This window comes from Pelodiscus sinensis, chromosome 4 (genome assembly GCF_052426305.1).
Source record: "Pelodiscus sinensis isolate ZL-2025 chromosome 4, ASM5242630v1, whole genome shotgun sequence".
Classification (NCBI taxonomy): domain Eukaryota; kingdom Metazoa; phylum Chordata; order Testudines; family Trionychidae; genus Pelodiscus; species Pelodiscus sinensis.
Window position 1 is genome coordinate 127,494,555 of NC_143055.1, and position 16,024 is coordinate 127,510,578.

A 16,024-nucleotide genomic window follows, 5' to 3' on the forward strand; every position below is an offset into this window, starting at 1 on the left:
CAGGCATCAGTTAAACAAAAACACAACTCATGTCTCCTTCTTTAAATTGACAGGGAACCTTGCATGTTTATTCAGATAACGGCAAAATAAAATTTGGAACATTTCTCCTCTCTTCAGCTACATCATTCCTTCTTTTCCCATTCCTGCTACAGGCAGGCAAAGTAATAAACCTGTTTAAAAAAAAATAAAGAGGAAGCCCTGGAAGTTATTTGCTGAGATCAAAGAAAGAAGCCTTATAGTTATAAAAGAATGGTCAGTCTTCGGGGTAGGTGGGAGTGGAGAGATAGGACTAACCTGAGAATGCAATGTACTTATTACATCTATTCAGGCCCAGCCAAAGAGTTTGCAGGGCCCAAGGTGACATGTTGTGGTTGGCTGTGTTGCATTGCCAGGCGGCTCCCAGCCAGGGCAGTGAGTGAGTGGCCAGGCAGGCGCCAGGCACCACAGGGCCCAAGGCAACCCCCTTGCTCACCTGGCCCTCAGGCCGGGCCTGCGTCTAGTCTATTTGTTCCTTTCTTCAGATCATTTATCTTTCTTGGAACCTCTCCGTGCTGGCAAGAGCCTCGCAAGCTGTATCTTTTCTGTGAGAAACTAATAAATAAATAAATAAGATACAATACAACTCAGAAGTGACGGGAACGGTTCCCAGAATACGTTTATCCTTGTCCGCATGATGGATTAAATAAGATTTTTTTTTTTTGAACAGGTAAAGGCAATTAGTGCCGTGTGATGATAGGCTGAAGTGCATGATTACAGCACCCAGAACATAAGCGCTGAATAATCCTACTAGCTCTCACAAGGGCGGACGTCAAACCCAGCTGCGCCGATATTCCTGTAAGGCCCGATAAGCTGTTCAGCAGAATCAGGGGATGTGTTCTTAATTCATCTTTCTGGAGATCTCTACAGCAGCAAAGCAGCATTCCTGGCTGCTGGCCCACCCTGCGGTTCCTGATTCTCCAGGGATACCGCAGCAGCCAAAACTTTGGGCATTATGGCCACCGAGGACGGCTTCTTTCCCTGAGGCGGAGCTTATGACGGTGTCCTTTCTGGTATGGTATATGAATTCAGGGCAAAGACCTCAGGGGATGAACTCAGCATGTCCAGTGTCTTCAGTGGTAGGTGACTCCCCGCGAAGGGCCACACACCCAAAGACAGCGGACTGCCATGACTGGCAGCACCACTGCAGAGCTCAGCCTGGAACAACAGGCAAACAGGCATGCTGCGTCAGAGCAAAGGTCCATCTAGGCTGTTATCCTGTCTGCCAACAGTGGCCAAAGCCAGGAGCCCCAGAGGGAGTGAACAGAACAGGGAATCATCCCTTGTTACCCATTCCAAGGTTTTGGCAAACAGAAACTAAGGACATCATCCCTGCCTGTCCTGGCTAATAAGTACCGATGGACCTATCCTCCATGAATCTATCTAGCTCTCTTTGGAACCCTGCTAAAGTTCTGGCCTCCACAACATCCTCTGGCAAGGAGTTCCACAGGTTGACTGTGCGCTATGTGAAGGAAAACTTCCTTTTGTTTGTTTAAAACCTGCTGCCTATTAATTTCATTTGGTGACCCTTAGTTCTTATGTTATGGGAGCAAGTAAATAACTTTTCCTTATTCATTTTCTCCACACCTGCCATGATTTTATAGATTTCTATCCTATCCCCCTTTAGTCTCCTCTTTTCTAAGGTGAAAAGTCCCAGTCTTTTTAATCTCTCTCCATATGGGACCCGTTCCAAACCCCTCATCATTTTTGTGATCGTCCATAAAACTGCACAAATTCCAGCTGCTTATTGCCCTCTGCAGAGGGTTCACTGAACAGAGCAGAGCTGAGGTCAGTATCATGCTCTAGAAGACACTGATAAATAGGAGATAGTTTGTTACCATACCATAAACTGTGTGAGTGCTCCACCACTTTTCATAATAAAGGACCCCATTCCAGACACAAGCTCCCAGAACAAGCGGCAACAGGGAAGGGCAAGTCCTTCCTTCTCCCTCATGATCAGAGGTGAGACCCCTCCCCACTTTCAGTCTCCAGAGAGATCAGAGTTATGGGAGAATTCTTGTCCATGTTGCCTCACATCGACTAGCAGCTGAGGGATGGGGACTGGGCTGTGTTTTTTAAAGACCATCCACTGGACAACCAGAATCTGCCTGTGCCCTGTTTTGGGGCTGCACGTAGTGTGAGTGTGTATACCGGGGGTTGGAGAGGTTGAGGCTAACAGAACAGAAGAGCAACTCAGGGGCGGGTTCATTTGCCCAAATTCTCTTCTCACCCCCAGAGTGGCTTTTGGCCCGCCTGCAGAAGACCATTCTGCTGCCTGAAGAGACTGGCGGGATGCCAAGTTGGTACCCAGGGGCTTTCAAGCCTCCCCATGCAGCTTCAGCTGACAACCTTTGGCGGTGAAACTGAAAATCGGTGTCTTTCTACCGTTTCCAATTGGCCTCACACCGATCATACGACAGGGTACGCCTAGCGGTTTAGCGGTACTTCTCCATCTTATTCATTTATCGGTAACCATCATTTCAGCTCCTTGATGTGGCAGCCACACACTGACATATTGGTTACTCCTGAAGAACAGGCAAGAGTCTGTACCGACTGTGCCCTTTCTGCCTCTCACTTACCAACACAATAGCCCACAAGGTTGAGATACTGCTCCTCCTTGCAGCTAGTCCTGCACTTCCCACGCACAAGGGTGGCATGCGGATGGCAGGTTCTGCAGTCAGAGTCTGAAGGACCGTGGCAGCTTTTGCAGGACGGATGGCAGGCTGCATGAGAAAACAGCACTTGTGGTTAAGACAATCAAGCACTTCAGCAAAACAAGCTACGTATGTGTCTCAGCGAGAGAGAGAATCACAGGGTCGAATTCTCCATTGCCCACCACCTTGTGCATCATTTACACCTGTGCAATGAGGAGGTCAATTGCTATCACAGGTGTAAGTGACGAGGGAATTCTGATCCGGAAGGATTTTACTCCCTCCCCTCTTTTGACTACCCAAGGTGCAAGCAGCAGGGAATTTAAAACCTTGCTGCTAGTCCTCTGCATAAAGGAAGATCTAAATCCACATAAAATAAACAGATGATTCTCCCTCTCCCAGAGTGTGTGTGTGTATATATATACATACACAAACACATGCACTAGGGATGTTAGATTTCGATGAATCAGCTAACCGAATAGCCGACGAAATTTCCATTGACTACTCGATTAGTCAAAAAGGGGGGAGGGGAGTGCTCGGTATCCTGCTGCATTTCTGCCTTTGAAATGTACAAGAGCCACCTACGGCTCTTGTACATTTCAAAGGGAGAGCCTCAGCAGACAAGACCCTACTGTTTCCCCCACTGTGCCTCTGCTCCCCCCGTCCCCACCATGGAGAGGGTGTCGGGGGAATGGCTTTTAAGCCAGCTCTCCCCAGCACCAGCTCCTGCTACCCCAGCCCTTGGTGCCTCCGATACAGAGGTAGCAAAGGGTGGGGGGGAGAGTGACTAGTTGAGCAGTGACTCAACTACCCAAGAAGGTTATCAGGTAGTCGAGTAGTTGCTTACCTCCCTAACAAGCACTGAAGCACTGCAGGGGAGGGGAGCGGGGGGGAGAAGGTTACACGATAGCCTGGTATAAAAGTTTTACTAGTATGAGTTTTAATGGCCACATCACTCATGAATGGGGAAGCCAGGAATGATTTAGGAAGGTGTCTTCCAAACTTAGATCAATAAAACCTAAATGCAATGCTACACAGAAAACTAACAGAAAACTACTCCAGAAAGAGATTAAGAGTGTTCTAAAATATTTGACTGAGATAATGTTTTCCCTCCTCCTACCTATAAAGACAGGAATCGTTTTACCAGGATTCCAACTGTGCAGACTTCTGAGGGAAATAAAAATATGCTGAGACTCATGATATGTAAAAAGCTCTAAAATTACCTTGAAAAAAGCTTTCCTATGGAGCTAAAATGCAACTTCAGAAGCACAACATCATTTCATGACCTCCCCAGACTAGAAATAACTGTTGGATCTCTATGGAAAGCTAGGAATCTCCCATTTAATATAATATCAAGCTCCTCCTACTAGCCCTCAAAGGTCATCATCACCTACGTCTGGCTGAGTCTCCTGCTCATTATTATTCAGAATCTGGTAAAAATTGAATGAAACACTTTCAAGGTTGCAAAAATCTAATAGACACAAGTTATATGAACATTATTGCTTATTCCTGTTTAAAGGTTGCAGATATTCTAGGCTGGTGAAGTGTGAGGTGAGGTAGTTTTCTTTAAAACTGTGTTTTCCACTTACACATTAATCATAGAACACTAGAACTGGAAGGGATCTTCAGAGGTCATCGAGTCCAGTCCCCTGCCCTCACGGTAGGATCCAGTACCGTCCACTCTATACCATCCCTGATAGATGTCTATCTAACTTGCTCTGAAATATCTCCAGAGATGGAGATTCCACAACCTCCCTAGGCAACTTATTCCAGTGTTTAACCACCCTGACAGTTAGGAAGCTTTTCCTAATGTCCAACCTAACCCTCCCTTGCTGCAATTTAATACCATTCCAGAATCAGACACGTTGCAATGCATCATATACTTAGCCATGATCTCCTAGGTGGCAGTGCAGAACACGGAAATCAATATAATGTTTGTAATCACTTGCCCAATAAACACATTTATAGAGTATTCCTTGGAAAAAATCCAATAAGTAGAACACAGGATTTCAGACTTCTCCAATTTGGAGATCTCCAACTCAAAAATAACCAGCTCATCAAATAAATTTAATATTTCTGAAAATATCTAGCCCAGTACACATTTATGGACATTGGTTGAAAACTGATAAAACCAGTCGATGACTTTCATATGATGTCTTAGGGGCACATCACATTTCAAGTCTCTGCCGCCTCCCCCCACCTCCTTGAGGTCAGCAACTAATCGTGAAAGATTGCACCAAATCCCCTGATTTTGGCTTAGTTGGGTACATAGGAATTCATTGTGCCATTCAGCCAGAGCAATGGATTCTGGTAATCTGATTATATTAGATTAAATAGCTTAGATGAAAGCTGTGAACTGGTTGGCTGAAGAGGTGTATAACTCATAAATTATACTGTAGCTGATGCACATATGAGAAATACAACATCTTTCCCTCGTCTGGTAACTACTCCTACTTAGAACATGCGTTTTCTCACCCAATTGCACAATGTCCTATTTGTACAGTCCAGGGCTACAGTAAACTATGAATTACAAATAATAATCTAATTGACACTCGCACAGTAACAATGTTTTTCTAGCCTTTTGGTCCATTGAGCACAAATCATTCAAATACTCTTAAAATCTAGCTGCATATTGTCATACTCAATTTTCCATTATTAAGCCTAGGCTTATTGGGTAGTTGAATTGACTACTTGCATTCCCCCCACTTGCTGCCTCTGTATCTGCCGAGCCACAGCGGGGGGTAGCAAGCAACCCTCCCCTTATCAACGAATCGAGTAGTCGATGGAAATTCTATTGACTGCTCAATTAGCTGATTACCCGCAATTTAATGTCCCTATTCCAGCTACATCTTGCCTACACACAGAGCCTTTGATGGTTCTCTTAGAGACATTCTGGAATATTCTTTAAAAACAAGCAGTAGTCCCTGGCACCTCAGGGGTATGTCTACACTGCACGCTTATTTCCAAATAGCACATCTACACTGCTGGGAAGCCTCAAAATGAGTCCAAGGCAGGCTTCCCTAATGTAGATGCGCTATCTCGATTTAGAGCCCCCAAAGGCACTGGGGAAGAATAACTTAGAATGGTCCTGGTGAGGAACTATTTCGAAATAGCAGCTGTACAGCATCGATACATGCCTTATTTCGAAATAGCTATTTCAGAACAGGCATTATTCCTCGTAGAATGAGGTTTACAAATTTTGGAATAAGCCGTTGATTATTTTGAAATAACGTAACGGCTGTGTAGACACTCACATTGTTACTTGGAAATAATGCTAGTTATCTCGAAATAATGGTGAAGTGTCAATGCACCCTAAGAGACTTAAATATATATATAAACATTTCAAAGGGGTAGCCATGTTAGTCTGTAACTGGAAAAACTTAACAACAAATAGTCTTGCAGCACCTTAGAGACTAACAAAAAATGTAGATGGCTTCATAAGCTTTCGTGGGCACAGCCCACTTCTTCAGATGCATGGAGTTTAAGGGGTCAGTACAGTTTTAAAATAAATAGTACAGAGAGGGTTGGGGGCAGCAAGAAGACGAAAAAGAAGAAAAAAAAAGGGGGAAAGAAATTGTCAATTAGCGTGTCCATGCTAAATGAAGCTGATAGGAACGATCTCAGTAACCTTTGTTTGGTTTTTTATGTCAGTAGAGTATAGAATGTAACGGGTCATCCAGCCAATGTCTTTGTTTAGACTTTTGTTGTAGGAATCAAACTTGTAAATGAAATTAAGTTCTGTAAATTCCCTGTTGAGCTGGCTTTTGAAATAGGTTTGAAATAATACGGTGACTTTGAGATCCATTAATGAGTGCCCAGGCACAAATCCACTTAAGCCTAGCTTTGCTCATTCACTCCACTGTTTCTCGCATGCATTGAAATTGTAAGCTCTTTAAAGAAGAGACTAAGGCCACAGTCTTGCAATGCTCTATCCACTGGACAATACTGCCTTAAAAAACTAACCCTTCTGACCACAAAGTCCTGTGTGAGCACTACACAGTACATTAAAGAACGTCTTCTCATGGGATAGTGGCTAGGGACACCATCACAGCCTAGTGCAACAATCTGCAGTATATTTTCACTTCAATCCAGGACAGCAGAGCGGGTTATAATTTTTATTTAACATCTCTCTTTCTCTCTGGTAAAATAATCCAGCTGCTGAAGCTCTACCGTATGAGTCTCTCCTGAAATTACTGAATAGCCTCCTGTAACCTGACAGCGTATCTAATTGCACTGAACTGTTCAAGCAGAAAGATGCCGCAGTATCTACACTGTAGCTCTCCATGCTAGTCACTGACCGTGGCAAAGGCCATTCTGTCTGTACAATCCTTCCGGGCACTCGGAGAAGCACTTGCCGTCAAGCAAGACGTGGGGGGAAGAGCAGGCCGTACAGTTGTGGGGAGTCTTTCCTGTGCAGGCTGAGCATGAATAGTGGCACTCTGCAGGAAAAAGAAAAAGAAAAGGGGGGGGGGGGTGGAGAGACAAATTAGTTTCCAGTCTGTTGCTGCCAAGGACTGATGATTTCATTCCCCTGCTAGCTCGCCGTTTCCCCTAAGCAATCAGACCTGCGCTCAGCAGGCTTCTCCACCAGTGAGATAATACAGAAAAGGTACAAATCTTGTGTTCCGGAAATAGTTAAAGAAAGCAACCACAAGTAATTGCTTTTAACCCACCTCTCTCCCTCAAAGGTCGCGCTTGCATTCTCAAAACAGGAGATTTGGGTGCATGCTGCTGTCTTGGTCCACGTCTACACTTACAAGCCACAGCTGTGTCGCCGTAAGAGCGCTCGCACAGCTGCATTATGACAGGGACCAGGAGCGTTGCTGTCGGCAGGACTACAACCAACTCAGTGAGCAGCGGTGGCTACATCAGCGGGAGAGACTCTTCCACCGACACAGTGCTGTGCTCAACAGCACTTCTGTCGGCAAAACTTTTGTCACTGAGGCTGTGTCCAGACTCAGGGGTTTTTTCGGGAAAAGTAGCCTTTTCCCGAAAAACTTCCCCTGCGTCCAGACTCAAGCCGCGTTCTTTCGAAATTATTTCGAAAGAACGCGGCTTTTCTTTCGATGGCGGTAAACCTCGTTTCACGAGGAAGAACGCCTTCTTTCGAAAGTTCCTCTTTCGAAAGAAGGCGTTCTTCAATGTAAATAGGGCTTCCTCGAAAGAGAGCATCCAGACTCGCTGGGTGCTCTCTTTCGAAAAGCGGCTTGCTCTTTCGAAAGATCCGCCTGCAGTCTAGACGTGATCTTTCGAAAGAGGCTCTTTCGAAAGCATCTTTCGAAAGAGCCTCTTTCGAAAGAAGCCTGCAGTCTAGACATAGCCTGAGGGTTGGGAAAAACCCGGAGCAGCGTAAGTTTTGCCAACATAAGTGCTAGGGTAGAATTGTCCTTATATCTTCCCCCTCCTTGGAATACCAACAGACCTCTGGCCTGCTCTAGGAGCAGCACACCTAGAAATCAGCCATCACTCGCTCCACGCACTGCGTGTCTGCCTTCCCCTTCACGCCAGTCTATGGCCTTGCTCCAGCTTCTGTCTGTAGCAACAACACCAAGGGCTCTAATGGTGGGGCTAGACACTTGATTTCTCAGCTAACAAGGTAAATCAGCCCAGGTTAACAGGGCTGGCCAGCCTGAAATAAGAGTCAGGGAGAGCAGAAATAAATCTCTGCAACATGCACAGTCAATGACCCTATGCTTCTGCATCTCAAAACAGGCCGAATGCAACCCTGCTTATTACCCATTTATAATAGAGCAGTGACTACAGCCAAGATCTGAGTCCCACTGTTTTAGGCACCGTAGAAGACAAAGTCTGTGGCCGGCAGGGACTCCCTGCGTAGCTGGAGTCAGCATATCTTCGAGCTTGGCGGCGTCCCCACAGCGGGAGGCTGACGAGAGCAAACATCCCGATTGGCTTCCCTTACTTCTTGCAAAAGGAGGAGTACTGGATGCCAGTGGGGGCACCCTCTGAGTTTGATTTAATGAGTCTTAACTAGATCGACTGATCAAATCTTAACCAGACTTGCTAAATCAAACTCCGAAAGATCAATTGCAGCAGCAGCGATTTTCCTTTTAGTGTAGACAAGGTCTAAGAGCATACAGTTTAAAGAGACAACATGGACAAAGGATGGGCAGAAACAGGCCCCAGGAGGTGAAAGAACATGCCCATGGTCGCTCAGTAGGTCAGGAGCAGAGCTGGGAGTTGCACCCAGTGATCCTGATTGCTAGGGTGGTGCCCTTTTCCACAGGACCACACAGCCTTTGGTGTAGCTAATCCCCTGGAAATCAACAGAGGTACTCTAGGGATCAACATTGTCAGGGAAATTCCAAGTGTTCAGACTGTACAAGAATGTTTCCATGAATACCTAAGAAATCCAAATCTGTATGAAGAGAAACTTTAAAACCTGACCTCTCAAACCGTGAATAGGAAAATGGCAGAGTTTGCATTGTGAGAAGGGTGGATAAGCAACATCCACCAAATTACTTTTAGAGCCAAGACCCAGTTAGAGCTGGGGCTCCCAAATGCACAGCCACACACCTAGGAGCCCTGTAAGGCCAGCACTTTGCCCACACTATGGCCCCTAGAACATGTTTTCAAGGCAAGTTCATTAAACCCAAGATGACTCAGTGTAACATGCCAGGTTCTAAAATCTGCACCTTCTAATGAAAATGTTTCTTAGAAATATTCCATCCTATATTGCAGCAGACTCTTTGGCCACATCTATACTTATCAAGCCAGAAATCAATCTTCTGGTAGTCTATTTAGTGCAGTGTTTCTTAAACTGTGTTCTATGGCACACTGGTGTGCTGCAAGACAGTCGGAGGTGTGCCGCAGAGAACAAAAGAGTTCAAAACGGCTGCCCTTAAAGGGCCAGGCGACCTTTTTTTTTTCCTCAATAACTTTCCCCTTGGCCCTTCCTCCCTTCCCCCCCCACTAAATTGACTGCTGAGGGCACTCCGGTCCATGTCAGTACTCCTTGACTCATGAGGGGTAAGGGAAGTCAGCAGGAGCATTTGCTCCCATCAACCTCCCGCTGTGGAGACAGCGCCAAGCTTGGCTTAAGATACGTCGACTCCAACTACTGACGTAAATCGTGCTGTGACAACTTCCATCTGCTGAAGACCTGTCTCTAACCAATTAAGAATCAAGACAAACAACAAGCTGCGGTTATCCTCTTCATACACAGAACTGCAATCGTGATGAAAACAAGGCCTGGAATTTTACTTGGAAAAAAAAAGGACATCTTTCTTCCAAAAGTAGTTTCGAGAGTGACTGAATTATGTACAGGCAGTCCCCGGGTTACGTACAAGATAGGGACTGTAGGTTTGTTCTTAAGTTGAATTTGTATGTAAGTCGGAACTGGTACATATTGTAGGGGAAACTCTAGCCAAACATTTCTCCAGAGCTCAGTTTTATTCTCCCACACCTCACTTCCCTCAGTCCTTTATTCTCAAGCTGAGGTGTCTGCTGAGAAAAGCCGCCCCACGTCTCCCTGGTCTGCTGGGGAGGGGCGCTAGCTTCGCGTCTCCCTGGTCTGCTGGGGGGGAAGCAGCTAGTGCGGGGTTGCCTCACCCCGTTTGTAAGTAGGGATCCGATGTAAGTCGGTTCCATGTAACCCGGGGACTGCCTGTATTTGCAACTGGCACAGAAAACACTTAAGAGATGTTCTCTTCTCTGGCTTGCCTCTCAATCGCTTAAATCTATATACATGCCAATTCCTTTTGTTTGGCGCCAGTGCAGCTGAGTGTAAGACGGATACAAACCCAACGCTGGCGCCTTTAAGAGGCAAACCAGAGCCCACTACTTGTTACAGCCTGTACAGCTGATTGTTTTGTACAACGGCCTTGTGCTAACAATGCATTTTTCTCTTTTAAGCACCTTTAAGGCATGAAATGACCCGCCAGCAAATTTCAGTGGAACTAATCTACTAGATGAGTTTTATGTTACAGTCATTGGCAGCAGCTTGTATGGGTGTGGGGAGGGGAACACGCCGATTAGCAGAATATGTTGTACACTGTAGAATAACTAGCCTATGCGAATGCTCATTCTATGTAGGGATTCCAGGACTCTTTCTAAAGGGCTGTCATTTCACTTCCAACTCCAGCTGGAGAGGTCATTCCCAGCTGAGGCAGATATGCCTGCGCTGATTCTGATCAAGCAATGCTCTACAACTTGCGGCGCAAGCACGAGTGGTGGGACAAGCCAGCTGTCCTGACTGCATCCCTAGGGTTTTAGATGGGATTGTACTCAAGTGGTTAGCCCGTCCCGCTGCTGCTGTTAGCACACTAGCCCGTGCAAGTAGGCCTGCTTGGTAATTCCACGCCCCCGCTCCAGCGTGCACATCTCCTAAGTCTGAGGGTGGGCTGAGCTGGTTTCCAGGAATCCACAGTAACCTTTTCACCTGCCCTGCCTGCACTACAAGAAAAGCGGTTGCATCAAGCCATGCCATGTGCGCACACGCATGCAAAGCTGTCTCGAGCTTTATACACCCTTTGGTTCTACTAGCGTGCTGCAATATCCAGTGTGGCATTCGTGCTTTGGGTTTGGCTGACCCAGCTGGGAAGGCACAAGCATTCTCTCCGTCCTCCTAACTTCATCCCACAATGCAGGGCCTTCTCCTTGGTATTTACCTAAAAATCTGTGTTCCCAGTCACACTGCTGGATGTTATGGGATAGATCCTTCAGGATGCCCAGAATGCATTAAGCTAGCAATGGCTGAGAGATGCACTAGGTGTAGACTTGCTAAAACAGTTCTTTTAAAAAGCAGCATTCATAGTATCACAGGGTTGAAAGAGACTTCAGGAAGTCTGTGAGTCCAACCCCCGACCCAAAGCAGGACCAACCCCAATTCAATCATCCCAGCCAGGGCTTTGTCAAGCCGAGACTTAAAATCCTCTAGGGATGGAGACTCCACTACCTCCCTAGGTAACCCATCCCAGTGCTTCCCCACCCTCCTAGTGAAATAGTTTTTCCTAATATCCAACCTAGACCTCCCCCACTGTAACTTGAGACCATTGCTTCTTGTTCTGCCACCTGTCCCCACTTGGACCAGTCTCTCTCGATCCTCTTTGGAACCTCCCTTCAGGTAGTTGAAGGCTGCTCTCAAATCCCCCCTCACTTTTCCGTAGACTAAATAAGCCCAAATCCCTCAGCCTCTTCTTATAAGTCGTGTGCACCAGCCCCCTAATAATTTTTGTTGCCCTCCATTGGACTCTCTCCAATGCATCCACATCCTTTCTGTAGTGGGGGCCACGAGAACTGGACGCAATACTCCAGATGTGGCCTCACCAGTGCCGAACAAAGGGGAATAATCACTTGCCTAGTTCTGTTGGCAATACTCCTCTTAATGCACCCTAATATGCCATTAGCCTTGGGTACAAGGGCACCCTGTTGACTCATATCCAGCTTCTCATGCACTGTAATCCCCAGGTCCTTTTTTGCAGAACTGCTGCTTAGCCAGCCAGTTTAACCTGCTTCAGGGAAAAGAAAGACAATTTCCGCATCCCCTGCAACAATTTCCAGACTTGGGGCTTTCTCCTGCTCCAGCTGAAGTCACTAGTGAAACTTCTACCTTTGCGTTCAGTGGCATAGGAACACCAACACAAACCTACCCTAGGATCCATAAAAACATCCCCAAACCTGCCAGAGTCCCTGCACATTTTCAGTAATTGAAAGCAAATTATTCTGTGTTAATAATTGAAACCAAGTCATTCGGCCGGCTCTTTTCCTCACCTCTGCACACTCCGGTGTTCTCAAGGTAGAACTGGGCTTTGCACTGAGGAAGACAGGTGCCGTATGGTGCTTCCTCAAGGGGCTGTCCAGGCTGTAATACCTCCTCTGGCTTCCTGCACTGGGTGCAGTGAGAAGTCTCCGGGCCCACACAGGCACGGCAAGATGGATGGCAGTCTATAGAAGAGCAATGGACTATGAAGTCATATATCAAGAGACGGCATCCTTTACCTGACAGAAGCCGGATAATCTCCACACAGACAATAGAACCCTGACATCCGAATGAGAGATGGTGGGAAAAACCGATAAATCGTCGTGTTCGACCCACCTCAGAGTGCTGGACTGCTCCTGACAGCAGACCCTGCAGATAATTATGCGGGGGTGGGTTTCTCTGCCAAACTCTGCTCCCATTAAAGTCTATGGGAGTTTAATCACCCATTTCAGGGGGAGCAGAATTAAGCCCATGCATCTGCAAATCCCACCCTATGATTTTAAATGAGTTAACTAATGGGGTGTGCGCAGCCTTCTTTGGGAAATGGCACCACGGTCGGCTTTGTTTTATATCATGAAATGGTGATGGTAGATGTGGAATCTTTTCCCAATTAAAAAATAAGGCGTTTTTTTCAAGTACTGAAGGAGGGAACACTGCAGCCCAGTGTTTTAGGCAACTCAATGTTCCTTTTACCTGTAGAGCTGCATAAAAAGCCACATTTTCTTCTTGGGGAAGCTGGGGGGCAGGCCTGCCGATGGAGGGGGAGGAGGGCAAAGAGGCACCTGCCCCAGAGCCCGGCGACTTAAAAGGGCCCGGGGTTCCCAGCCGCTACAGATCCGGTCCCTTTAAATCGCTGCCAGAGCCCTGTGTTATGCGCTCTGTGCAGCTCTACGGGCTGAGGGGGGCGCTGCCGTCAGGGTGGTGCTGACGTCTGGCTGCTCCCAGCCCTGGCCTTTCTGCCAAGGCCACGCTGCTTCTAGTAGTGCAGAGCCAGGCCCCCCACCACCATGCCGGGGGGCCAAGCAAGGCTGTCGGTTCCTCTGCTGAGGGGAGAGGAAGAGGAGGGGAAAATGATGGGCTCGAAGGGTTTATGAGACGTGTAAACCGTGTCCCCTGAACATTCACACTTTCCTTCGCAGCCCAGGGGGAATTCTTTTTGGCCTTAACAACTCCACCACACGTTCATGTGAAATGGTATGCACTTTGAAATGTCATCAGAAAAACATAGGGAGCACTCCCTGTTGTCCCAGTGTGACAATACAATGGGCGAGGAAATCTCCAGAGGGAACAAATCCGGAGGAAGGGGGGGTAATAAAAAAAATAGTTAAGACAACGAGTGTGTTTATTTGTTTGGGGGAAGGGAGAAAATGGGGCAGAACGTAGAAATTTTACACACCTCCTCTTACCTCAATCTACGGAAACGGGCTGAAGCATGAGATGCTCTCCACCAGCACAGCTTCCCTGAAGAGAATGGGATTGTCACGGACTTCCAGTTACTGGGGGCCTGGTTCTAAACCTGTAGCTTACCTTTGCAGACGTGGTGGTCGTGATAAAAGCCCTCTCCGCAGACTGGAAGGCACTGGCCCTGCTGCAAACCCAGAGAACGGGAACAGGACGTGCACTGAGTGGCCAGTGGTCCAAGACAAGTGGCACAAGAATCATGACAAGCTGCCGGAGAGAGACAAAGCGCATAACTGGGATCGCATATTTAGCCTGCTTGTAGTCATAAGAACAAAAGAACGACCATACTGGGTCAGCCCAGTGTCCTGTCTGCCGACAGTGGCCAACACCAGATGCTCAGAGGGAGGGAACACAACAGGTAATCCTCACGTGATCCCTCCCTTGTCACCCACCTCCTGAGAAACAGAGGCGAGGGACACCATTCCTACCCATCCTGGCTAATAGTATTGATGGACCTAACCTCCATGAATCTATCTAGCTCTTTTTTGAACCCTGTTGAAGTCCTAGTCTTCACCACATCCTCTAGCAAGGAGTTCCACAGGTTGACTGTGTGCAGAGTGAAGAAAAACTTCCTTTTGTTTGTTTTAAACCTGCTGCCTATTGATTTCATTTGGTGACCCCTAGTTCTTATATTGTGGGAATAAGTACATAACTTTTCCTTATTCACTTTTTCCACACCAGTCATGAGTTTATAGATCTCTATCACATCCTACCTTAGTCTCCTCTTTTCTAAGTTGAAAAATCCAAGTCTTTTTAATATCTCTTCAGATGGGACCGGTTCCAAATCCCTAATCATTTTTGTTGCCCTTTTCTGAACCTTTGCCAATATATCTTTTTTGAGATGAGGCGACCACATCTGTATGCAGTATTCAAGATATGGGTGTACCATGGTTTTATATAAAGGCAATAAGATATTTTCTGTTTTATTCTCTACCCCTTTTTTAATGACTTTTTTAATGAGTCATGTATCATGCAGCCATCTCTCAATCTGTATTCCACTCTATTCTGCCACATGTTCAAGTAACGATAGTGAGGATAATAAAGAATGAGAAAAATACTTCCCTCTTACACAGCGCTCTTCACTCAGAAGTCTCAAAATGCTTTGCAAATAAGATCATTTAAAACAATCCACCAATTAACTGGACAGCTTAAAACTCAAAACCCCCGTCTTCTCAAACAAATCTGTACCCTACCCACTTGCAAAAGAAGGTGAGCTCAAGAATGTGCCCTGAACATCATCGGAAAGGCCACACAAGAAGTGCCAAGCAGAAATGCCTCTCACCTCTGCATCTCTGAGTGTTGTCTGTGTAATAACCGCCAGGGCATTCTGAAATGCATTTCCCACTGTGTAACACCTTCTCCGACGCACAGGTTAAACACATGGGTTGGACTGAAGAACACGTTTCGCAGGACTGGTCACACACTGTCAGAGAGGACAGTTCATTACTGAAAGGCACTTTGTTATGAAAGAAACAGCAGTGTTATCAGTCTGGGGGTACATATACCATATAGCACAATAGTGCCATGTCTAGCTCCCTTGTCATGGAGACACTTTCAAATGTGACAGTAAATCGCACCCTTCCTCTGGCCTTTCACTGCATGCCTAGTAACATGTCTGAGTGAAGACAGGACAGATCTCTAATTGCCCTACAAAACTAGTGGGATTCGGAGGGACACAGAAACAGCGGCAGCTGCTCTCCACTAGGGCTATCACGAAGGGAGTTGCATTGATGTTAGACCAACGGTGGAAAACTGTCAGTAGAGTCAGCGAGACGTGGTGTCTGGACACACCACAAACCCTATCGGCCTCCTCTTCTTGGGAACGGTAGATTAGAGAAAAAGGCTTATGCCCCATTGGCTCCCTGCCCAGATAAATGGCTAGCAATGTCCACAATCTCCATTTTCCATTAGAAAGAGACGTGAGAGTTACCACCCCATGAATGTCAGGGGCAGGAGACCGACCAGAGCTCTCTTTCACACGCCCTGACTGCAGCAGACTTCCATTTGCATTCAGTTCCCATTTGGAGGGTTCTCTCTTATGGGCATCCCATAAGCTTGTGATTTGGGAGTGTGGAATATGGGCCAAGACTTGGACACCAACCCTGGCAGTTCGTGTTCATAAAAATGGCTGTTTGTGGAAATTATTGCACAATCTCAT

General features: G+C 46.6%; 1 protein-coding gene across 2 annotated transcripts in view; it reads right to left on the bottom strand.

Moving 5' to 3' along the window:
• Positions 1–16,024, bottom strand: part of FRAS1 (Fraser extracellular matrix complex subunit 1) — a 294,040-nt gene that overhangs the window by 126,585 nt on the left and 151,431 nt on the right. For both annotated transcript variants that reach the window (XM_075929458.2, XM_014578940.4), the window contains exons 15-19: positions 15,149–15,289; positions 13,933–14,073; positions 12,417–12,590; positions 6,986–7,126; positions 2,616–2,759 (exon numbers count right to left, since the gene is read on the bottom strand). In XM_075929458.2, the coding sequence (XP_075785573.2) occupies positions 2,616–2,759; positions 6,986–7,126; positions 12,417–12,590; positions 13,933–14,073; positions 15,149–15,289 (741 nt within the window). The remainder of the gene's footprint in view (positions 1–2,615; positions 2,760–6,985; positions 7,127–12,416; positions 12,591–13,932; positions 14,074–15,148; positions 15,290–16,024) is intronic.